The sequence below is a fragment of the Crocodylus porosus genome, unplaced genomic scaffold, assembly GCF_001723895.1.
Source record: "Crocodylus porosus isolate Cpor-Errol unplaced genomic scaffold, CroPor_comp1, whole genome shotgun sequence".
Lineage (NCBI taxonomy): Eukaryota > Metazoa > Chordata > Crocodylia > Crocodylidae > Crocodylus > Crocodylus porosus.
In genome coordinates this window covers 27682919-27707439 of record NW_017728951.1, presented here as the reverse complement: position 1 = coordinate 27707439, position 24521 = coordinate 27682919, and the positions used below count along the sequence as shown (strand labels likewise).

The following is a 24521-nucleotide window of genomic DNA, read 5'->3' as shown; positions in this document are numbered from 1 at the left end:
ACTAGGTCGCCGATTAGGTCATCCCCTGTAGCCAGTACCAGGTCAAGCAGTGCTTTGCCTCTCATTGGCCCATAGACATCCTGAGTCAGGTAGAGGTCATCCACACACGAGAAGCTTTGCGACCGCTCAGATTTTGCTGACTTTAAAGGGCTCGCAGGCAACCCACAGGCACCAGCAGCTACAGCTGTCTTCGGTTTCAATCAGTTGTTGCCATGGGAGCAACAGTTGATCACAAAAATAACACGTGTCAAAGGCCTTAGACGCTAACCGGTTCAGAAAGGCAAGAGCTTTTGTAGGCCTACCTCGTCAGATGCTAACCCCTAACAGGGCTAACCATTTTTCTGTTTCCTTTAAAATGACTATTCAACCCACTTAATGTGATTGGCATCACCACAACTGCCACACTGTAATCATCAAATACCTGATTTAGCAGGTACAGGAGGTACAACCTATTTATGCTCTAACTGACCAGGTCAGTTTGCCTTAGGTGTGAGCAATTTTCTGGCATCTAAGTGTTATGGAACAATTGCTTCCAATTTGTTCTGTACTAGAACTTATCAGCTTTCAAAAGCACTTGAGTGTAAGCACTGAGAAAGAGCTATGTCCTCTGATTCAGATCTAAGGACAAAGGAAATAAGTGGAAGAGTCCTCTTTCTAGAACAAAAACTCTTGGAAATTCTGGCAATGGTTTAAAAAATTATGAATGTTATGTTCTGTAGCTGATTAAAAAACAAAGTTTAATCCCGAGCTCAATGGCAAAAAAAAAATCATGATTTGTTTTGTATGTGTTCTTTTAAGATTTTAAATAGCTATTGAAATGGGAGTGACAGGGGGAAGGAAATGGGAATAATTCCTAAAAATATCACATTATCTGCAAGAGATCCCATTAAGGAGCCATTCCATCAGGAAATCCTACAGGTAAACAGGTACACAGAGATTAAAGTGATGCGTATGTTGTATTAAATAGACACACAAAGTGATAGGGGCACATCTATTAGGAAAGGTAATATTATGCAATCAACATGGGCAACCTTTCATACAAAAGGTGGTGGAAATGGTAATTCCACCACCACAATGTGGAGGTGGATAGCTACCCTAGATTTTTTCATTTTCCCTGTCCTTCCTCAACTTCTTGTACACAAACATGCACACCTGGAAAAGAAAGATTTTTTATTTTAAATATTTGAAAGGAAAAAAATAAAAGAAGGAAGACTGGCAGGCCTTGGGATCCTGACTTTCCAGCTTCTTATGACATCTTCAGTTTCAGGTTTAGTTCAAACCACAGCTTGAGCCCTGAAGATTTTGAAAAGCCTCTTGCCCACACTAAAGCCACTCACTCAGTTAGAAAAGAATATTTGAGTCAATAAAAGAAAGAAAAAAAATGGTCTTTTTTTTTTCTTTCTTACAGCCAGGTTGACAAGTCAAAACTTGGCTTGAAGTAAAATTCAAAAGCAGTTTTTTCTTTTCTCATTGCAGGATATCAATTTCTTATGAACTGAGTGAAATTCTGAAAACTACTCAAATGTAGTATCTTGTGCACACAGATCCACTAAGAATTAGTCATATGTTAACTATTGGTAAAGAAAAAAATTGTAAGTTTGTGCTCCTCTGCACAGGACAGACACAAAAGAGTATGAATTTCGGTCTACGCCAACTTGCACACCTGACTAGTGAAGGGCAATGGATTTGCAAAGGTATCCATCAGAGCTGAAAATGATGTGCTACACCTGTTATTATTGAGTTTCAGAATAAATAGGAGTTTGTAGGGCTGAATTTAAAAAAATCTTGCTTCTAAACTAAACATATTTGTTGCAGAAACAGTTAAAACAAAAAAAGGTAACATGTTTTATCATTAACTACCGAATTTTGAAACACGTCTTCAGTGCCATTTCCACTGTAAAGTGACTTAAGAAATTAACTGATAGGAATCTATTAAGACTATATATATATTTAATAGATACTCCAACATTTGGAGATTAGTAGATGGAAGAAAAGGGGAAGAGTACTCTACAATTTTATATGCAACAGAAGGAAGGGGTAGGGGGTGTCCTGTGGTGTGCAAAAACCCGGGCTGAGCCTGGGAGATTTTTGTCCCTGTGAGGACACCAGAATGAAAGGACTGAGGGAATTATACTTTCAGGCCTGGGAAACAGGGCCCCTCTCAGAGACCTGGAATTTCGTAGCCAGGACTGGCTGGCCGTGGAGATCTGGTACAGAAGGTTGGCCATCGGAGATGGTTGGGGAACTGAAAACAAAAAAAGAAAGAAAAAACCCGCCGGGGGGTTGCAGCAGGGATCTCATTGGGGTGCTGGAACAGCGAGTGTGGAAGGCTGCAGGTGCTGAGCCACCAGTTGTGTGAGTGAGGGAAGCAAGCAGAGCCCAGAGGTGAGTCCTGGGTCTGATTAAAGTGGGGCCCAGAGGGGAGTGCAGCTGAGGGCAACAGGAGGGGGAGCCCCCTGAAGCAAGCACTAAACTTGAACATTAAGGAGGACTCTGGGAGCGAACAACCAGGAAAGTAGACCCAGCAGCCCTGTCTGAGGGGTCTAAAGGGGTGTCATGGGGAGAAAGTTGTTTCTGTTACAGGAGGCCAAGCAAGGGTACCAGCTGGTATCAGGAGTAGAGCCCCAGGGCCATTGAGGGAGCTCCCATCGCTCCCACCTGATTACACTTGCCTGAACTAAAGTGATTTCAAGACCACAGTGGTCAACTGAAAGGCTGTTATTCTGGGTGTCTACCACAGATCCACTGGGACTGTAGCATTTTACGCAAAGATGGGATGTCCCCTTTTTGTTTCTTTTGGGTTTTGGACGCACAGGTTGCCTTACTATATGGGGAATAGACCTACTGTTGCTCTACCAGGGGTGTGATCACCTACCTATATGAGTATATGTGTTGTTACAAAGTTACATATTTATAAGCATTGATGTTCATTAGCACTATTCCTTAAATTAACTGAGTTATGAATTCAACCTTAGAATAGATAGTGGTGTATGTATACAAATATATATGTGCGTACGTAAACATCTGAATATATATTTGTACATATCTATACAGAATGTAAATAATAAATATTGTAAATAGCTACCTGTTCTGTCAGAGTGCTGTTACTGGAGGTATCCCCATACCAGGATGCTGAGATTTCTCGTTAACCTAAAGGAACCCAAAAGGATGGGTCTAGCTGGTGCCCTCGGGTTCTACAAATTGCCACCAGCAGCAGTTAGTGCCCCATGGAGGGGTATTACATATACATGCCACCACCATGCCCCAAACATTTGATACTTTAGTCCTTGAATGTTGGAATATTTAGCCTCAATAAAAAGAAGAGGTTACACAACTGTCTTTTTAGAAGATATATAGCTACACACATGCAAGATACCTCGCATCCTGTGGCATTACCTTCTCAGTAACAATATCCTCTTCATCAATTTCAGGAGCCAAATAAAATGTGTCATAAGATCCTAAGAAAAGAAGAAAAAGCAAAACCAAGAAATAACATATATGCTGTCCTTCCAGCTGCAAAAACAGAAAGGAAATAAAAATATGCTCTTAATCAATTTACCTTCATCTTTTGGAGGTGCAAAAAGAATGTTTCCATGGCAGTCAATAAGAACCGAGTCCAAACATAAACACGCTGTGAAACAGCAAGAGAACCATAATTATAACAAAGCATTCCCTTTGAATAATAGTTGTATTTACTGGTGTGGCAAATAATTATTAAATACTGTTCAAAAAAATTAAATAGTGGCACTCATACATGATAGGACAGATAAAGTTTTTGTGCAAACAATTAAATAAAACTGAGTTTGTGACACAAACCAGGTAATAAAGTAAAGTAGTTAAAAACTACTCCAAGATGTAATGCCAAGGGTTTCAATTGCTGCAGAATAAAATTGAGTGTGCAAGGGGCTGAACAAAATGCTGTAAAATAGAGGTGCACCAATATATTAGTGGCATATCAGATTGGCACTGATAAAAGGAAAAATAACATTAATGGCTATTGGCTTTTTTGGGCCAGTGTAGCTAACAAAGTACCAATAAATGGAATGTGCCTTCTGGCTGGGGCCCTGGGTGCTACGTGCATGCACACAATTGCAGCATGCACATGGCCAGGAATGCAGCCAGTGTGGAGAGCAGCGCCCTGCAGGTAAGTCTGTGGAGGGGAAGGGAAGGGGCACGGGCAGGCACAAATTGAGGCCCCCACAGTGAGGGAGAGAGTGGGACTGGGGCAGAGGCTGGGAGTGCTGCCCAGCCAGGGTGATAAACAGAACCCAGGACTGGGGTGGGCAGTAGGACAGAGCCATGGGCAGCTTGTCCAGGGAGCATGGAGGGAGCAGCTACCTGCAACTGCATGCACCCCCAGGGGCTATATGGGGGGCATGTGCCCCCCAGATTTGTGTATGAGGTGAGGGCAGATGGGGGCTGCTTGCTGTGGACTCGAGGTTCTCCATTCTGCTGCCTTTGCCCCAGGAGCCCCATGCTGGCTATGCATCCCCTGCCAACCCAACAACAGTGGAAGCATCAAGGTGTGCCTCTCACTGCCAGCTGGACAAGAGCTGCGTGGCCAATGTGGGGCTCCCAGGGAAAAGGCAGCAGGGTGGAGAGCCCCAAACCTTTAACTGGCAGCTTGCATCTGCCCTTGCCTTGCTCAGCTCTCGAATTGTCCCTGTGCTTACATATGATGGTGGCATTGCTTAAACAAAAGTTTATTTGAAAGCTTTCGTTCAAGTGCCAATACCACCATTTTTAAATGGGATGCTGAACTCCTGGATGAGCTGCCCACAGCTCCATCCCACTCCCCACCCCAGCCCTAGGGTCCCATTCACAACCCTGGCTGGGCAGTGCCCCCAGGGCTAGCCCCTGCCCCAACCCATCCTTCCCTCACTGTGGGGGCCTTGATCTGCCCCCACATGCCCCTTCTCTCCCCCAAACCCTTTTGTTTCCACAGACTTACATGCAGGGTGCTGCTCTCTACGCTGCCTGGCTGCATTCCTATAAATCTGTTCTCAGATTGGTATCAGCTGATATGCCTGGTGAATATTTGGCTATTTGTATCAGGCAAGACGATCTTTATCAGTGCATTCCTACCGGAAAGGCAACTGTATGCATGTCTGGCAGCAAGCTTGATCCACAATTCCTTAGGGAATTTTAAGATTTAGAGCCAAGTCCTGCAAGTCCTCATGTTCATATAGCTTTATGCACATAAATAGGCTTAATGAAGACAAGTTTTTCCTACAGACATTTGTAGGATGAGACCCTTAGTCCTAATCTGATAAGAAAAAGTAAAGACTTCCAGGGGGTGGGAGGGGTAGCAGTCTGGTGCTCCTGGTGCAGCAAGCTTGCTCCTCAGCTGTAGCAGCCTGTTCCCTTGCTACTGCAGCAGCAGCAGCTGCTGCCACCAGAGGGTGGAGGGAGCTGGGGCTGGTAAGAATCCCCTCCCACCCCACACTGTCCAGGGCAGTACAGGAGCTTGCTATGCCTCTGGTTCAGTTTTATTGCTGCTGTTACTAGAAAAAAACCCTTTTGCTTAACTAGAAGAATTGCCCCATAAACACTGCTACAGGGCAGTGCAAGTGGTATCACTGGGCTTGTGCAATAGGCTGCAGTGGACCAATAAATGAGTGAAGGCAATTATACTGAATGTGCAACCAAATGTGCAAAATTGAAATTACAGGGGGAAAAAAATCCCAACTGTTTTCGGTAATTTATTTTAGTTACAGTAACCTCATGGATTAGTAGATATGAGACTTTCAGATGGAATAATTCAGACAGAAGTATTATTTGCAAACTTACATTTTTTTTCAATTTGCTTGTGCAATCTTACTGATTCATTGTGAATTATAATACAAAATTGTAGCACCATGTTGTTAAAGCCTTATTTAGTGCCTCTTATGGGTTTTTAGTTTTAACTTTAAAAATATGTAGGTCTTGAAGTGGGGGCCAGGGAACAGGCTGCACACACTAGTTTATCATAGTGGTCTAGATATATTTATGTGGGAACTCAGGTCCCGAACTATAAATTAATCTATATAGATATCAGGCACCCCAAAACACATCCCAAAGGCTGTCAGTGAGGGTCTTCCCATAGAAAAGCTTGTAGGATCTAGATTTTAGGGCTACTTATATATCAAGTACTCTTGCAAGTATGATCTTCAATTATAGTCAGTAACTCTGCACTGCATATTTTTTTTCAAACAGCAAAATAGCTTTCTTTCATAACAGTTCTGGACTAAGCCTGTTAAACAATGAAGCTACTGTAAATGGGTCTATATACACATTAAAAATAAATGTATTACTTCCCTACATAACAGTATATAATGGACAGTACAAGTACTATTAATTGTGTATTTTTCTAACATCACACTCTGCATGTGCCAAGCAAGATAAAAAGAATTCTATCTGAAACTCTCAGGTTGTAAATTTTTTTGATGATGTATTTTTCAATATGGCTTGTGATATGTACTTGGACTACTTCCTATTTTATAAAAGGGAAAAGGGGAAGTCTTTCCTAAAAAGGAATTTTATTAACAAAATTGTTCTTTTTAATGTGTCCGGATATGAACACTTAATGGCTTTGACCATCTCTGTCTCTAGATCTCCATTTTCCTATAATTAATCATCACACATCACCTAATCACTTGCATGCCTACATTGAAACAAAAAGGTCTTAAAATACATAACATTCAACTGAAAGAAAAATGAAAATAAATTAAATGATAATTTAAAAGGGTATGCTGGAAGAACTATTCAAAGATTATTAAAAATAGTCAGTTTTAAATATTTCTTCTACTACTTCTGAGAATCTTTAAGGCATTCTAGGGCAGAGACATACTCTTCAACACCAAAATCCCTCTCTATGAATTGGCAAAGAAACAGAAGGCTTTTAAATGTGAAGAACAAGATTTAGTTTAAGATCACACCCTGAAAGATGAACAAAAACTAAAAGATATTATAGAAGTTACCTCACTTCATTGGTTTGTGTGTCACAACCTTAATATCTAAACTGTTGATTTCATTTTTATAAGATAGCAAAGTACAGATCCCAAACCACAAATCTACTTTATTATCTTAAAGACTCATCTATTCTGGAAACACCATGAGTACAGACTGGCTAAGCATATTATATTAGGATACACTTGACTGTATCCAAAGTGTTTTGAAGTCTTTCCAAACGTAAGAACTATGTACTATAGTACTGAAATAATCTCTCTATAGCAGTACCGTTATTTAATGCTGTGAGGAAGAGTGACAGGGCTTGAAGGGCACATAAAACTTCTATATTTATCCAAATCTAAGACTAGTTTCTCCACTTCCCCCATTCAACATGGATTCAAGTACAACGTAGACAGTTGCTGTGGTTCTGGCTTTGGCCCAGTCCAGAATCTGAGTCTGGGCCATAGCTTCTGCCCCTCCTCCTATTTGTCCCCTACCCTGCACCGCTCATTTCCAACCGTGTAAATGGAATTTTTAAATCAAGAAAAAGCAAAGGAGAGTGCGTGGAAGGAAGCCTCTGTTTTGTCTCAGAAAAAGCTTTTGCAGCTTATATTAGCATAATGATCATTTGATATTATCTTTAAATTTAGAACACTCATGAAATCCTCTCTCCACTTCAGTCTCTCTATTCCATCTTAGACCGAGAGCATAGAATAAAAGGACTTTAAAATGCCTGTTTCTGGATGGATGAAGTTCTGTAACCTATAAAAGAATAGGTAAAGCTGCCCTCTGATAATATTCTTCTGGAATCTGGCATTATGAATGTACCATGGGCAGTGCCACAGCAAGGTTGAGATTTCAGTGAGGCAGATGTCAGAGATGTGGGGTGGATAATTTTCCATGCAAAATGTTCTGGAAAATTTTCCAGTGCTTTATTTTTCTGTCAGAAATTTTCTATTTCTAAAATTCATTGTCTCATAAGCTTCATTAGTAACAATGAATAAATTCCAATGCAATATTAGGCAAGTTTGGCCATTTCAAAGTTGTAATTAATGTTTTTCAGGTGATTATCCCTAGGAAGTGTGTGAGAGAGTATATATAATTGATTTATAAACAGGAGGATAAATACACTCACATACTTCAAACCAAAAATCAAGTCCTGAATTCACCTAATTGGCTGTGCAGGTCACATAAAAACCAAAGCTAAAGTTCTTATTTCATCTTAGCCTGCAAATGAGAACAAAACCAAAACTAAAACAGATTAATTTGTGTTTCACTTTCAGTTCAGCAAAACACTCAGAGCAGCGTTTCATTTCTTTTCTTGAGTTGGGAAAGTTGGAAGTGTTTGCATAAGATCTGTTAGTTTTTTAGTGCTTTTGGTTTGAAGTAGTCATCATAATGCCTAATCAGGAAAAAAAAACCAACTAGTGTGGGGCATCATTACAGTGAATTTCAAGCCACTAAAGAAAGGAAGAAAGTTGTTAGACGTAAATATTGCGGGCAGGAGTATGCTAATAACGCAACAAAAATGAAGGAACATTTAATAACATGTAAAAACTGTCCTGAAAGAGTACAATCCATATACAGAAAGCTAACAACCAACTGGTGGAAGAACATCATCTGAGAAAAGTGTACTTCAGGAATCTTATGTAAGTAAACAAATGAATATATTAAACACCACATAGCAGAATAGCTTATCTAGCACCACTAGCATCCAAATAGTTTTAAAACATTGTAATTTTAAAAGTTATTAATGTAACTCTGGATTATTTTTTTAAATTTAAAATTGTTGTATCCTGCTTTTCTGCTTGCACTAAGAACCCAAAGTGGCTTAGACTTAACACTATATAATTTTTTAAATGACATAATAAATAGTTAACTATTTCAACCCAGAAGAGTAAGCTTAGTCCTCTGGCTGATTGCAGAGGCCAAACTATACTTCCTTTTTGCTCTGTAGTCGCAGGGCAACTGAGCAGCAAGTTGAGCAGCAGAGTGTTCTTTTTGGCAGAGAGGGTGGTAGGAAGCTCCCTTCTGCTTCTTCTCCTTCTGATAGATGAGGCCAAACTAGGATAGGCTAAAATAAAAACATTTTCCTCCTTTTGTTGCAGGAACTTGGTAGCTCAAGTGAAATATCAGATTTGCAAAAAATGGAGAATGAAAATGTTTAGCTGCCAGGTCTGGGGGAAGAAGCAGCAGGATCCTCACTTTCAAGATCACTGTCACCAAATATGTGATCCACCATGAGTAGTAGGCCTGTGTAAATAGGGAAGTATTCAATTCAGATTCGGCCAATTCAGAGAACAGTGATTTGAATTGGAGGTTTGGATCAGAGTCAGAAACAATTCTTCCAAATCAGCTTTGAAAGATTCGGCAGTGATTTGGAGAGATTCAGTGATTCGGCCATAAACTATAAATGGGGAATAGCTGAATTACCTATAATTTTGTCACTGTTTGGCAGATTTGAATGAAAACAACAGAGATGGTAGCCCCTTCTGAGGGCATGAAGGCTGCCAAGTTTGAAGGAGGTAGGTGCAGGGGTTTCTGTGGCACTACACCTCAAACTCCTGAAAGCAAAACGCGTAACATTTGTGACTTTGTGCATGTGTTAAGGCACAGCAGGATGAAAACAGCAGGGATGGTAGCCTGTAACAGGGGGCCTTCCCAGTGCTCAGGCAGAAACAGCTCACAAAAGGGACAGAAAGGCTGTAGACAGAGGATAATGTGCTGTTTCAACATCCCTCCCCCAGTGCACTGCGACTGAAAGGGGACTCAGGGAAAGATCACAGTCACTGACCAGCTACAGATGTCAGTCTTTCCTCCCCTGCTACCCCTCCCTATTATTAGTTTCTGTTTCCTGGCAAGACTGCCTTCTGAATCATTGAACCTCCAAACCTTTTTCCGAATGTTTCCGAGGGGTTTTTTGTCTCCTGATTCAATTCAGATTCAGTGATTCGGTCTCTGAATTGGGTCAAATCTTCTCTAAATCGAATCGGCAACTGAAGCTTCGCATGCCCCTAACGAGTAGCTGTTCAAGACAGTCAAGCTTTTTGTCAAGCTTTGTGGACAAAATGTCAAAAGAAGATAAAAAAAAAAAAAGCAAGTGAGACATTAGCTCAAGTTATATTTGTAAGTGGTACACCTCTTTCCATAACTGAAAAAATCAATTATTGGAAGGAACGTCACAAACTAATTCGCCCATCATATAAGTTACCGTCACATTATCGCATATCACATTCTCTATTAGATAGACAGTATGACAGAGTTCAAACAATGGTTATTCAAAGGATTGGTCAAGCAGAATCCCTGACTCTGATGTCAGATCAGTGGGCTGATATACATAAATCCTTTATTGAACATTATGTTAGCAACAGCTGAACCAATATTCCTAAAAGCAACTGTTACCAAATCTTCTCATTATACAGGTGAATACATAGCCAAACTACTGAGCAAAGAGACTGAAAGTACAGGTCCCTCCAGGGCACAAGCCCTTGTAACTGATAATGTGAGTAACATGAAAGCTGTATGGCAAAAGTGAAAGGCAAAGTATCCGCATTTAATAGTATTTGGCCGTATTGCTCATGGGATGAATCTTCTGGCAAAGGACATGGTAAAGTGTGAATACAATGATGACAATATTGGCAAACTGCAAAGCAATTGTGAAGGTATTCCACAATCATCATGTTTCTAATCAGACTTTGAAGAAATTATGGAAAGAGAAGCAGGGGAAGGAAAGTGCACTTTTATCGTCAGGAGACACTACATGGGGCTTGGCTACAAAGTGTCTACTAGGGTTGTGCGAAGCTTCGGTCAGAGATTTGGCCCAATTCAGTGGCCAAATCTCCAAATCTGAATCACATCAGAGGACCCTTTAATCTCTTAGAATCAAATCGGAACCCTTGAAATTGATTCACAGAGATTTGGCAATTCAGACCTAGACACAGCTGTAAATATTGTTTCTACATACCTCTAGGTAGCAGGTGGCTCGTGAATGCTGCAATACACAGAGCATTCCCCACTGCACTGGCAGCAGACCTGGAAGTGGACCAGAAACACTTCCGGCCCACTTCCGAGTCCACCGGAGAGTGTGCTGGGGGTCCCCCCACGCCCCCCCGGCTCAGTGACGGGTGCCTCCTGGGTCCGGGGGGGGGGCACCCAGGGTCACCCTGCATCCAAAGTACTTCTGGTCCACTTGGGGGTTTGCCGCTGAGCATGCAGGGCCACCCCCCGTGCTCCTGTGGGACGCTCCACCTGCCCTAGTATTGCAGCATTCATGAGCCACCCCCGGTACCTCAACATACGTAGAAAAAAAACATTTAAAGCTGTGTCTATGTCTGAACTGCTGATTCTCTGAATCAGCATTGAATCTTCAGATTCGACTGAATTGAATCAGGGACAGTGACTGGAATCAACGAATTGAATCACTGTCCCTGATTCGGGCCGAATCCAAATCCAAATCAAATAAGGCCTCTTTCACACACTCCTAGTGCTTACATAGTTTACTGTGCACAAATAACCGTTTGCAGTGTGCTTCAATAGATGACACAGTATGCCAGATTATTCCCGTGAACATTTGGAAGCAGAGTCTTGACAATGGTGTGTTCTGGGTTGAAGTTCAAGGAGCATTCAATTTGCTACTAACAGTTTTAATGGCAATTCAGAAACTTGAAGGTGATACACCAAGCCTTTCCAAGAGTATACACTAAGAATATTCCAGAGATTTTCAAACAACTGAATGAAAATTTAATTGAGCTTTTCACTTTTTCATCTCTACCCAAAAAAGAAGTAAAACAAATGTTTACTAACAGATCTGAGTTTTGCTCTCATCCAGTTCACCTGGCAGCAAGCTTTTTAGATCCTCAACACAGAGGACAACATTTATCAGAAGATGAATTATCTACGGCTCCTGATACAATTATGGAAGTAGCTAAGAATGTCCCCAACATTGACGAAATAGCCTTGACAACAGATATTGCTGAGTACCACACAAGAGAAAGAACTCTGGAGCAAAGACATCATTTGGTGGGCAGCAGAGAATACATCTCCTCTTACATGGTGGAAGGGATACTGTAACACTTGACTGTTGTCCAGGATTGCTCTAAGGAGCCAAAGTATTCCACCAACAGCAGCTTCTTGTGAATGGAATTGGAAGGCTTTCAGCTCAATCAAGACAAAAAAGAGGAGCAGACTAACAAATGAACACACCGCTAAGCTTGTTTCTATTTCAAAATCTCTTGCTGCTGGAGAATCAGTCAGAAGCACAATTAGTGAAGATGAAGTGTGATAAGTTACCCTTACCCACAGACTCATTGGTAAAACCATCCTTTAGCGAAAGAGAACATGGTTCAAGTAGTTCTGAATCAGATTTGCCTCAATCTGATTCTGAAATGGAACTAATAAGTCACGCAAGTGATTCTACAGCTAGTGACAGTGATACTGAAGGTGCCTCAATGACCTCAGTGGAAGAGAGTTAAACACTGTTGAAGCAGATGAGTGGACAACCACAGCATATCATGAACAGTTCTTTGGGTGTGCTAAAATTAGTGCGTCAACAGTTTTCAGTGCATTCCTTTTTTCCCCTTAAATTAAAACAAACAATGCAAGGGAAGTACATGCTACTGTGTATCGTCTTTACATTTTTAAAAGTATTCCAATAAAAATAATTTCTTTCCACATAAAGCTTTGAATTTGTTTGAATATAACATTTAACCACGTTAAGTGTGCTGTATTTAATTTTTTTACGAATCAAATATTTCAGTTCAAATACTTGTGGCTTTGGGGACATAAAATTAACATGGGGTTACTTTTTTAGTTTTGTTTACTAAATGTAAGTCAAATAAACATGCTAAAACAGATCACGCTCTATGTCGGGCATTGGAAAAATTTCCAGAAAATTTTGAATTGGAAAATTTTCTGGAAAACCCACATCTCTAGCAGCTATACATTAAAGGGGCCCCCAACACCAGGTGTCCCAAACAAATCCAGGATGGCAAGACAACAAGCAGAGGCTTAGAGCCTCTCTTTCCTCTGGCATGAAGGCTTCCTAACAGCATATAATGAATTCTCACTCCTAACATTTCTAAGCTGATTTATTCCATTTTTAGATATCAAGGATTAATTTACTCATACACCAAAGTCAGGAGGGGAGAAAAAAACCCACACACTTTCTTCCAATACTGTCTACATTATTGAAGCTTACATTCACAGCATAAAAATTTAACGTTAACCACAGTCATTTATAATTTCAGGATTCATTTGAATTACAGAAGAAACATAATTTATGTATTTATTCACACAGAGCAAAAAAACCCATCATATAGAGATTCATCAGCAATCTAAGTAAAACATTAAGCAGTTAATACACATTTATAGTCTAAAGAAACAGTAAAAGACACTACCTGGGTAATCAGTACAAGTCTGCAGTGCAAGCAAGCATTCATGGCATAATGCCCAGAGTTCATAGTCTTTCAATGGCTTACCATGCCAAGACAAAAGTAGTTTCAGAGACAGCCACTGAAAATAAAATGTGAGGGAGGGAGAAAAGTTATAACAACAATATTTCTAAAATTAAAATGCTTATAAAACACACTTACCAAAAAGTAACCTAAATTAAATGCAAACTTTCACAAAGCATTGGGAGGTGTTTTATTCCAACTACTGTTAATAAGTATTGTTATTTTTCCTTTAAAAAAAAATCTTTGCTCTAATAATGTATGAATGAGTTTCAAGTTGTGAAGTGTATAATAAAAATTGCAATTCAAATTCAATTTCAAAAGGGTGAAATTTTGTCTGGAGACGTAAAACTGTTTGATATTTTCTTGGCTGATCACAACAGAAAGATTCTTTACAGCACATCAGTGATAATGAATCATTAGAAACACCATCTAAGCTGTGCAGTTTTGGAAGGAAACAAATCCCGCTTTACCTTGACAGTTACATTATAGGTCTTACCTTAAGACAGCATGAAAATCTCTTCTTCTGTGAAAGAAGTTAAGCAACATTGACAGAAGAAATGTCAGTATTATTTTTAAGCAAAAGTGCATTTTTTAGCTGACAAGTTGACTTACAAAAATGGCATTAGTTGCTCATTGAAATAAGTTTTTTACACCTGGTCCATTATTTTAGTACAAATAAGATATTGTACTGAAGCAATATAATAGATATTTACTCTTCCTTTGTAAGTATTACTATTTCCCAGGATATTAGGTATGAGTATTTGTTTTATATAATGAATTGACATTGTTGGTGCTTTGCAATTTTAGACATTTTGTGCAACAGAATGTTGCTTGGGAAGTGATACAAGACATGTTAAACAGAGCACTAACAGCAGTTGCTTGGGATTAACCTCATGAAAAGGTTATTAGTCAGTGTAATAAATTCTAGACATGGAAAATATTGCTTACCACTTGTATGCTCTTTGGCATATACTAACTCTAATTTAATAGGTGCTTTCTGCAGCAAAAATAACTTCTGCATGCTTTGCCAGAGCTAAGATTTTGAGTTTCCTCAGATATGATAGCAGTATATCACCACCTCCTTACAAAAATAAATAAATATATTCCTGTACTCACATCTACTGCAGCCAATTGTTCATAATATATGCCATGACAGCATACCTTGATGAGCTATAAACTGGCTTTTCATCACTATAATGCAATTACAATAGTATGATGGAAATTGCACTTTAAAAGTGTTCTTATGAGAATCAGCAGCAAAACCCCACTGCCTTAGGGAAAGATAAGTGAAAGCCACATTAATCTCATACCTGGAATCTTAGTGGCAGTCTGACATTGACCATGAGGTAGCTGTCAAGTTTGGTAAATACACTGGCCTAACAATTTTTTAACATATGAATAAAAGGTGAACCAGTAAGTTTTATTTTTAACTGTTATGTTTTTGCAGCCTGTCTTTACCATGTGAAAATATATCCCATTTTTTTCTTCATTACATAATCAGGGTAGCATGATTAAAAAACAAACAAACAACCCACATCTAACTAACTACAGGGAGAGATGGGTCCAAACTTGAGTGCAGAACCTAATACTGTTGAAGTACATAGCCTCTAGAGAAAGAGAGATAAGAAAAGAGATGCACTTATCCAAAGTACATAAATACCTATGTTTAATATAATGGGAACAAATCAATGTTCATTAAGTGCCCACTGCTACAGCACAGCTCTCCTGAAACTGACCATCTCCCCTCAGTTTCAAGGGGCGTGTTTACATGTGCACTTTAATGTGCATTAATCTATTTTAATGCATATTAAAGCATCACAAAAATCATGTGCATTGAAATAGGCTAATGCTCCTTTTTCTAGTACCTCACAATGGAGGTACTAAATTTAATGTGCATTAGCAAAAGTTCCTTAATGAACATGTAAATGTGCCTAAGGCTTCTAACAGAAGCCTGCAGATCAACTGCCCAACCCTTTGATGATGCAAAGGGATTGCGTGTTTTGGGTCTGCTAATATGAAAACCCGGACAACTACGCTGGTGATTCTCAACTGAGATCCAAAAAGGCACCAAAGGGTGCCTGGAGATCTTTTCAAGGGTGCTGCAAGGTTTCACAAAACGTTAGCATGGTTACATGTGCAAACATGATTAACAAGATAACCCCAGATATTTCAAATAGGAAATCTGTGTTAAAAACATTGACCTGCTGTGGTTTTCTGAGTTCTTTACAACAGAAAAAAAACCTCTTATTTTTCCATAGTCAAAAATGACTGAAAACAGATGTGCCAATTCTAACAACAGGCATCTCAAGTCTAAAAAAGGTTGAGAACCACTGCTGTACGCAATGTTGCTTCTATAAACACCAGCACGGCTGTGCTAGTTAGTAGTAGCCCCAAAACTGGTTAGGAGCTTTGAAAATGTAGGAAGATAATGGGTTAGGGAGCTACTACCACCAGGGCACTGACAGTGCTCTGGACTTATGGAATAATGTTTAGAGCTCCCTCAGTGCTGTGGTATTAAGCGGCTGGGAACATGACTAGCTTCCCCCATTTTCAAAATTTCAACATCAGCCCTTCTACAGCTGCTTCTCTTCACATATTTCTAGTGCAAGTGAAAAGGAGTACAAGTCAGTCAGTGAGAATGAAATCTGCCGCATATGAACCAATATGCAGAAAACCAAACGCTGTTACAATGTAAGCAACAGACAACAAATTTGAGACTGGTATTGTGTTATCTTAGTGGCGCTCAACCATCTGGTGCCATGTGCTGGATGGTGCCAGTCTGCAGGCCAGATCCTGTGGATGTGGTCAGCACATGGGGTTAGTCTGCAGGTATGATCCAGTGTGGCAGCCTGGCTGGGCCCCACATGCCAGATCTGGCCATGAAGCGACCCCACACCTCAGATCCAGCCACAGCCTAACCCAAAGATCTTGCATACAGGGCTGTCACATGGCCTGTGGGGCTCCCCAGAAATCTGGAAATTTGGATGTGGGAGAAATTACTGCAGCATTAATTGCTCCCAGAGCTGCAGCAATTAATGCTGTCACCTTTTCTGTGGCCATATTTACAGAGCTCTGGGGAGTCCCCTGGACCAGATGACATGGCCCCACAGATTAGATTTGGCCCACACTGCAGAAGTTTCCTAAGAGAACAGTTCCCAATTTTTTCTAGGCACAACCACATGGAGTCATGATTGAGTATGGCTGTATATACAAGTGCCACTGTACATAAGCCTGCAACTATCAGTGGGTAGAACTTACCAATGTCTCAGCCTTTCTACAGTAACTGTCTGTGTCCACTCTACCACACTGTGACAACTAAACCAGGGCAGCTTACGCCTAAATGAGGAAGCGTTTAGTTGCCCAGGATTAGCTTTCACTTATCATTGGGTAACTACAGGCATGGGACAGTTACTGGGAAACAGGTGAAACAGTGAAGCCTTGCACCCTATTAATTAAGAAGGCACAGAGTATTTGTAGACTCCAAGGAATCAAGCATTGCAATCCCTGTCTTGGGAACTGCTTCTCTAGAGGCTCTCACAGCTGTTGCACAGACAGCTGATACTGCCTTTCCTCTTCTTGACTCCTCCGACTGCTTCTTCTGCTCCATATATCAAGTGCCTTTCAGCTCAGAAGCAGCTAAGGAACAACCAGCAAAGGGAAAAGAAAAAAAATGGCCCAGCCCACCTATATGTGTCTGCTGCATTAGGATCTACCTTAAGGGCTGCAACAATGTGGGAAAATGCATGTTAGCCACATTCTGGGAAAACAGAGACACTTGATTTTCTCATTATCTTCAAGGTATATGCTGCATTACCTCCGAGGTATATACTGTATGATGGGAGGGAGGAAAGCAAGGACTTTTAAATACAGCAGGAAGAGAAAGATAATATAAGGGTAGCAAAGGGGAAAAAAAGCTTACCACAGGGGAGAAAGCAAGTGGCAATGGCAGACAACAGAACAGGGGACGAAAAGGAGCCAAGAATCATAGGGATTGGAAAAGCTGTCTCAGAGAAAAGGAAAGACAAAAGCGTAATTAAAAGTACATTATAGGCAAGAAGTACTTTCAATTGCAGCAGTTAAGCACAGGAAAAGAATGGGATAAACAATGAGGGCTGGAGGACAGAAAAAGAAAAGATGCAGGCAAGTTACAAGTTAGTGAATGTTATTTTATCTGTATTGTAAGCTTATTGCATTTCTTTGCCAAATGTCCCAGAGAAAGGGATGTACAAGTACAGGAGTTATAACCTTCATTGCTATTTTGCTTTGAGGGGAAGTGCGGGGGCGGCTATGCAATATTTAAAAACTATCCATGTCAAAGTTACTCATGCTCCTGGATTATTAAGATACTTGAAGAGGTGGTTTCCCACTCAGTGGAATGCTCCAAATATCATGCATGTCTATATTAACATTATGGAGAAGAAAAATAGGAAAGAGGGGAAAACCCTCAAAAATCTGCTTAATTCTCCCTGCTCTTCATGTAAATTATTTAATATCTGATATTTGCATATCAGAACACACAATATGCTTCCTAGAGTAAATTAATTCCACTGAGACTTAAAAGTTTGGGAACTAGCATCTTCCTTCCCTCCTGAGTAAGAATATGCAAGCATATGTATATGTTAAATTCCACGCTTAAATTTCACTTAACTCACACTGAATATGTTTGTGTTTTGGTGAACAGATGCTCAAAATGAGGAATAAAAAAGACTTGTATCGCATCCTTTTACACATATCACTCTGAAATAAGGAGTTTGCCATTACCTATTCTAATTTTCCTATATTTCAAAATCTTGGCAATCTGACTGAAAGCATTACAGATTCAAACAGCCAGTAGTACTTAAGAAAAGTTTTAAGTCTATGACCTTTCTAAAAAATACTCATGAGAATTTCAGCAAAGCAAATCCAAAAGAGTTATATTCAGTGTGTATACAAACTCATACTATACTGTGCAACATTGTACATTACTCTGATCACTTTGATACTGGACCATTAAATATTGACGTCTTAAGTCTGAACAAAATTTTCATTTTCTCTATACAGGCAACCCCCACTCAGTGCTCTTAATTGGTCCCTGAAAAATTGGGTGTTAAGCAAAACAAGCATTAAGCGAAACTGAAAGTCTTTGACAACCCAAGATGGTGACCGCAAGTGTTTTTAATGACCCAAGCAAGCATTATAACAAAACTTGCTGAGCACCAAGTGGAATCAGGTATCAATTTCAAATGAGTGTTATAGAGAAATAGTGCTAAGCGAAATAGCATTAAGCAGGGGTTGCCTGTTTTAGATTCTTATATTTTTCTCAAACTATATCTCAGGTTTCTAAAACTTATCTTTGTGTGTTAAAAATGAATTACGGTTCAGTTTTCAGTAAAAGTATTCTACATTACAGTGGAACTATGAAAGCCACAGTTTCATAACTACAATTGCATATTAAATGACTTTTTCTTGCTTTATTACTTCTCTCTCTTGATGAGAGAGTAATCTTGGTAAGGAACTAAAGAAAAAATGTTTAGTAAGTTTTATTAGCTGTAGATAACAGCATTACACACACAAACATTGTAGGGTAATGATTATTGGAAGTGTGCCAAGGATAGTAATATATGACTACATACTGGCATCTTTTAAATAGCCATAATAAAGCAATAAAATAAAACATTATCCCTATTTTAGATGTCACTACTCTGGGAATAGACAATTTTTCTTACCTGCAAATAGTATTTCTAATAGTCAATGCCATTCTCTAGCTAGATGGGTTTTCACTTCTGTCACACTTGACTAGATATGGTGTAACCAACAGAAAAATGTTTAAGTGCCCTCACAGTTCCTGTTAGTCTCTCTCATACTTTCGCCTTAGCAGTTGCAGAACAGAGAAATATTACAAACTTAGAAATGAGACATACCTGATTGGAATGAAATTGGTTAGAGAAATAAAAGATCCCCACTCAAGCTTGAAGTGAAAAATGTTTATTTATGGCATGCAAAATTATAAAAATTACTAAGAGTGCCCTCACAAGATACATTGCAGAACCAGGACAGAAGCAAGCAAGTATTTTTAGTAATGCCAATTGGCAGTAAAGCACACAATATTATGAAACAGCTTTGGGCATTACACAAATAGATATTGTCCACTGGAGAAATATTATTGACAGGTAAGAAAAACTGCCTATTCTCCAGAGTGGACAAGGTTAATCTCTACCTAGATGGGACTTGTATGGTATCCCCTCGAAGCAGTAAGGAATATTTGGAGGACAGAGCCTAGTAACTGTACTATTGGAAACTACATTTGCAGGCATATACTTATCTTTCGTATAATGTCTGGTAAACAGCAGCTTTTTGGGATTTGTCTAGAAATGCATCACCCATTCAGCCCAAAAGGTGGAAAGTACATTCAGATGGACTTCACATCTTCTTTGTACCCATGCTGTAAATGAGCAAATTCTTAGGTCTTGTGTTCAGACTAAGTATAACAGACACCTTGTTGGAAGATGGGCATAAGAACCAACTCTGAAGGGGGAAGAAAAAAAGGTTTTGGCATTTAGGCATGAAGGATGCTTATACTTAAGATCACTTTGGATTAAAATTAAAAAAAAAATGAAGTGGAGGGCTTTATAGATAAAGGCTGCCTTGTTTCAAAAACCTCAAGGCACAAAAACTACCTCTGCTGCTACACATAATTATTCACTTTTAAAAAATATCTCTAAAAAGTAAAGCTTCTCCTTTGAAGACAGGCTTATGCTAGTGTCAGTCTCTAAATGAGAAACTTCTACTTATGACTATTTAGCACCAACTACAGCTTCTTAGACATCAACCTCATGCTCTTTGCAGATCAGATTGTAAATACTACTAAAATGGTTACGGTAATGGGAGCAACATCAAGGATGAAATCCCAGTCCTGCAAAATTCATCAATAATTTTGCCAATAAGTTTGGTAGGCCAAGTGATTTAGTTATTCACCACAAAGGGGAAGCTGTCTACCAGCAAATGACAATAAGATGAAGGGCCCATTTCCCTGCTTAAGCTGTCTGTGAACATATTTTTTATTCTTATAATGCAAGATGAGTAGTTTTTAAGGCAAAGGAGGTTCTTTCAGCCCAAACAAAAGGTTTCATCCAAAGATTGCAACAGGAAAAAGAACTCTTAGTTTAAATTACAAATGCTGCCATACAAACAAGGACTGTCTTTCTTGATCTAATTTTCAGGAAAGCAAATCAAGCACCTTGCATTTTGTGAGCTTTAATTCTGAGGAGGATCATTTTTCTCTAAGTGTCTTCATCTACCCAAGCAGACTGCACTGTTAGAGCAAACAGCAGCAAATGACGATACACGTTAGCTCCATTTCAATATGCAAGTTTTAGAGCAATGCAAGACCTTTTCCCCCATTAATTAGATTAACTTGTGCTCCTAGCTGGCTTTGGCACATTCATTATTGTTGACAGAGCCTGAAATGAGCTTGCTACAACACTGAAGCAAGAGACTATGCCATGTAGCATCTGCATTCTCTAAATACACAAACAGCTGTAATGGTTGGAAGTGTATGATAGCTGACTTGACTTTGGTCATTCCTTCCACTGACAGAAATATGCGTGTCAGTGAATTCAAATGAATGAGGTTCTGTGTGTCAAAAATTTCTATTGACATTCCCATATTAGATTAAGTAGGCAACAAATGAAAAAGGTCAGAATATTGGTTTGTATCTCTAGGTTTACTAATTTAGTAGAGAGCATATCTGCAACCCTTTTCTTCTAAAAGCTGCTGCTACATTTGCCATGACTTCTGTTAAACCTCTGTAGGCTAAAGAAAGGACAATATTAGAAATATAGGTGCTGCTATTCCATAGATCCTTAAACACGCTGATCAGCACAGGTACACTAAAAAAGAACTGCTACAAAAAGTATGTGTGTGCTGCTAAGTATCTTTGGGACTCTAAAGAACCTTTGTCCAATTTCTTTGGATTAGCAAAATAAGCAGGTGAATGGACTTGCCATTTTATGTCCAGAATGAGTCAGCCACACATTAAAACACTTGTATACACATCTATAAAATACAGCAGATTCATGTCTATCCAGAAGATCCAGTGACATCCAGAGGTATCACTGCATCAAAAGACAGATATGAAAATGGCATTGGAGCTCTCTCTACCCCTAATGAGTATGTAAAATTAAGAGATGGTAGCAGGGAAGGTCCAAAGAAAAGCAGACAAAAGAAACTGCCTCAAAGAAATCAAATCTCATCAAAAGTCCAAGAAAATGAGACCCCACAAGGTTTAAACAGAAAGTAGGTGTCACCAAAGTAGGTATCCCTCATGAATTTAGACTATTTGAGGAGAGGGGTAACAGAAAGTAATAATATAAAATCTCCATGATAGCAACTGCTGTTTTAGGAGCCTTGTTTCATTAGAGCATCTACATGTGTCAATTATCTACTACTCTCCCGGCTGAAGAAATTATAATACCTCAGAGGCTACCTGCCAGGACACAGAGAGACTGGCAAGACCAGCTGAGCAGTTTTGCCATAGAGAATCTTTTAAGGAAAAAGAAAACCCAAAACTAAGCAAATTTCTCAAGAGTTATGACTCAACATTTGTCTTTTCACTTTGTGCAAGTCATAGAATAAACTAGGAAAGCATAAGCCGCCCTCTTGTTAGTCAGTAATTTCGTTATTACATGGGTTGCTCATGACTGTTCAAGTGTGGCACAAGAGAAAACCCTCTAGTCAGAGAACAAACTTGTCCACTCTGAGAATGCAAACCGTGAAAAGGGTAAGAGGTAATATTGCTAGAACTACCAAGTAGAATACACTGAAGGAATCAACTCTCTCCGCTTATGTGGCTGTCTATAGAAGTAAAACTTTCTGGGACAACGCATCCAACATTGCACATGTAAATAATTTAAGTCTTTTAAGAAATGTATCATGGCACATATAAAGAAGCATAGAGGAGATCAATATTTCTATAATTTCTGAAATATTTTCTCTCCTGGGGTTATAAGGAAACAATAAAGATCAAAAAAGAGCAAAACTTCAGCCCTAATGAAGTCAGTGGAATGTTTGTCTCCAATTTCAGTATGGCCAGGCTTGCACTAACAATTTCAATTTTCATTAACCACCACTGTAATTTAATGCTATGTGGCAAGATACTAGAAAGCTTATTAATAGAGTTCATAAAAATGTTTAAACAACAAAAACGTAATCATCAGACACTTCATTTCTGCCCCTTAATTTTAAATCTTTGGTGAGAAAAGGAGACGGACTAAAGTTGTGCTATGATTTGTCAAGTATGTGGATTAGTGAAGTTGTAGTCTAGAGCTTTGTTAATTTGGGGAAGTAGATGATACATAATATTTAAGTCATTTCCTCGCCACAGAAGTGACAGCAACTATATAATGAAGATTTTGTTTTTACTACCTGCTCATTACTTTTGATTTCTGACACACTGCCTCCACAAAGATTATCTTCATTATTGTTTGCGCTCATCATACCGTTGCTTATTACTGGAGAACTAATTAGGCTTGATCCATATCCATTCCCATTGGGATTTGGTGCTAACACTGAATCCATCTTGTTAAAATGTGATAAATAATTTTGATTTGACCCTTGAGAAGTTTCAGTACAGTCCTCCAGAGCCATGTAGTTGTCTGGTTTTGCTCCAGGAGCTGATTGATCTGGGCTTTTTAGTGTATCAAGAGTATTTGGAGTATCAGAGGTAGCATAAGAAAATTCTAAAGTATGACTGGATGAAAGAAAAGTTCTCTTTTTACTGTTAAGGAATGGCATGTGTTCTTCTAGGTTCATGCCAGAGACCTGTGTACATATACAAGATGCCTCTAATGGAAGATCGGTAACTTGGTAGTTACTGGCAAGAACTTCCAAGTTCTTTGGCTTAATTCTTGGAAGATTATTAGTATTAAATTGAGTAAATTTTCCTTCTAAAGGAGCAACCTCATTATTATTGTCTACAAACAGAGATTCTTGTGCTAGTGACTGATTTTTCTTAGCTACTGGTCCATTGTTTGTTATAGATGTGAAAAAGTTATTTGCATCTGTAGCATTGAGTGGTAGCTTTGGAAAGGTTTTCATTTTTCTCAAACAACTTTTCTTAAAAACATCCCTCTCCATGTCGATAGTACATGGTTGTGTGTCCAAAATAATATTAGCAAAACTCTCTTCATATATTACATACTCGTCATCTTCTTTGCTCATTTTAACTTGAGTAGCTGTTTTTGAATGTTGAGATTTTTCATTATCCAGATCCATATGTATTACCTTTGAACCATCTTCTTGGTCGCACACATTTTCTATAGAAGCATTTCTGCAAGAGCTAGCTGTCACATCTTCCACAGTATATGAATCACCTGCTATACTGTTTTTTTCATCTGAATACAATTTAGATCCCAAACTTCTCTGATACACTTTTCCATTCCACATGTTATCACAGCCATCTAGATACAAAAAACAGATGTTCATATTAAAAACCATATTTAAACCATTTTTTCTCTCCTAATAAGTCTTCTCTGTTATGTTCCCCAACCCCACATACACACAAGTCATTAAGAACCTGAAATACAGTAGAGAAATAAAAGGCTTTCTAAACAAGTCATTTTTAAGTCGGGATGCATAATTTTATACAGTCACTGCAAATCTGAATGGAAAATTGTTTAGAGTAAGTTAACTATTTCCATTGAGTGTTGGAAATGAAACAGGATCCACAGACAATTTGATTGTTGACGTTATTGTTTAATAAATTCCATTTTCTCTCTAGGCAAAATGGCAGGATACAGTACAACATTATAGTTACAAATAGCATATTTTGTTTTCTCTATAAGCATGTTAGGAATTGTGAAAAATATATTACGTTTACCTTGGGAAGCACCAAATGATTCAATTGAAAGTACCCTTCTTCCAATGGCAGATAGACTTCGACAAATATTACTTGAGGAAGCAAGTTTTAATTTTTCTTCACATAACGATATGATACTCTATAGACAATAGAGTTAAAATTTTTAGAACGTGTACTAAATAACTACTAAGTTTTGGCTTTAAATGATCATGCTTTCATAAACAATATATCTGAACTTCCCAAGACAACATTATTATAATGGGCCCTCCTATATTTAGCACTATATTCTGTGTTTACATTAAATT

At 38.9% G+C, this 24521-nt stretch overlaps 1 protein-coding gene across 2 annotated transcripts in view; it reads right to left on the bottom strand.

The window, feature by feature from the left end:
- The window catches only part of KNDC1 (kinase non-catalytic C-lobe domain containing 1), a 140999-nt gene that overhangs the window by 51998 nt on the left and 64480 nt on the right, over positions 1-24521 (bottom strand). For both annotated transcript variants that reach the window (XR_002104864.1, XM_019556060.1), the window contains exons 5-9: positions 24238-24355; positions 22785-23818; positions 13326-13440; positions 3560-3631; positions 3397-3458 (exon numbers count right to left, since the gene is read on the bottom strand). Coding sequence is in view for 1 of the 2 variants with exons in the window: in XM_019556060.1 (XP_019411605.1) it covers positions 3397-3458; positions 3560-3631; positions 13326-13440; positions 22785-23818; positions 24238-24355 (1401 nt within the window). In the remaining variant the exon portion in view is untranslated. The remainder of the gene's footprint in view (positions 1-3396; positions 3459-3559; positions 3632-13325; positions 13441-22784; positions 23819-24237; positions 24356-24521) is intronic.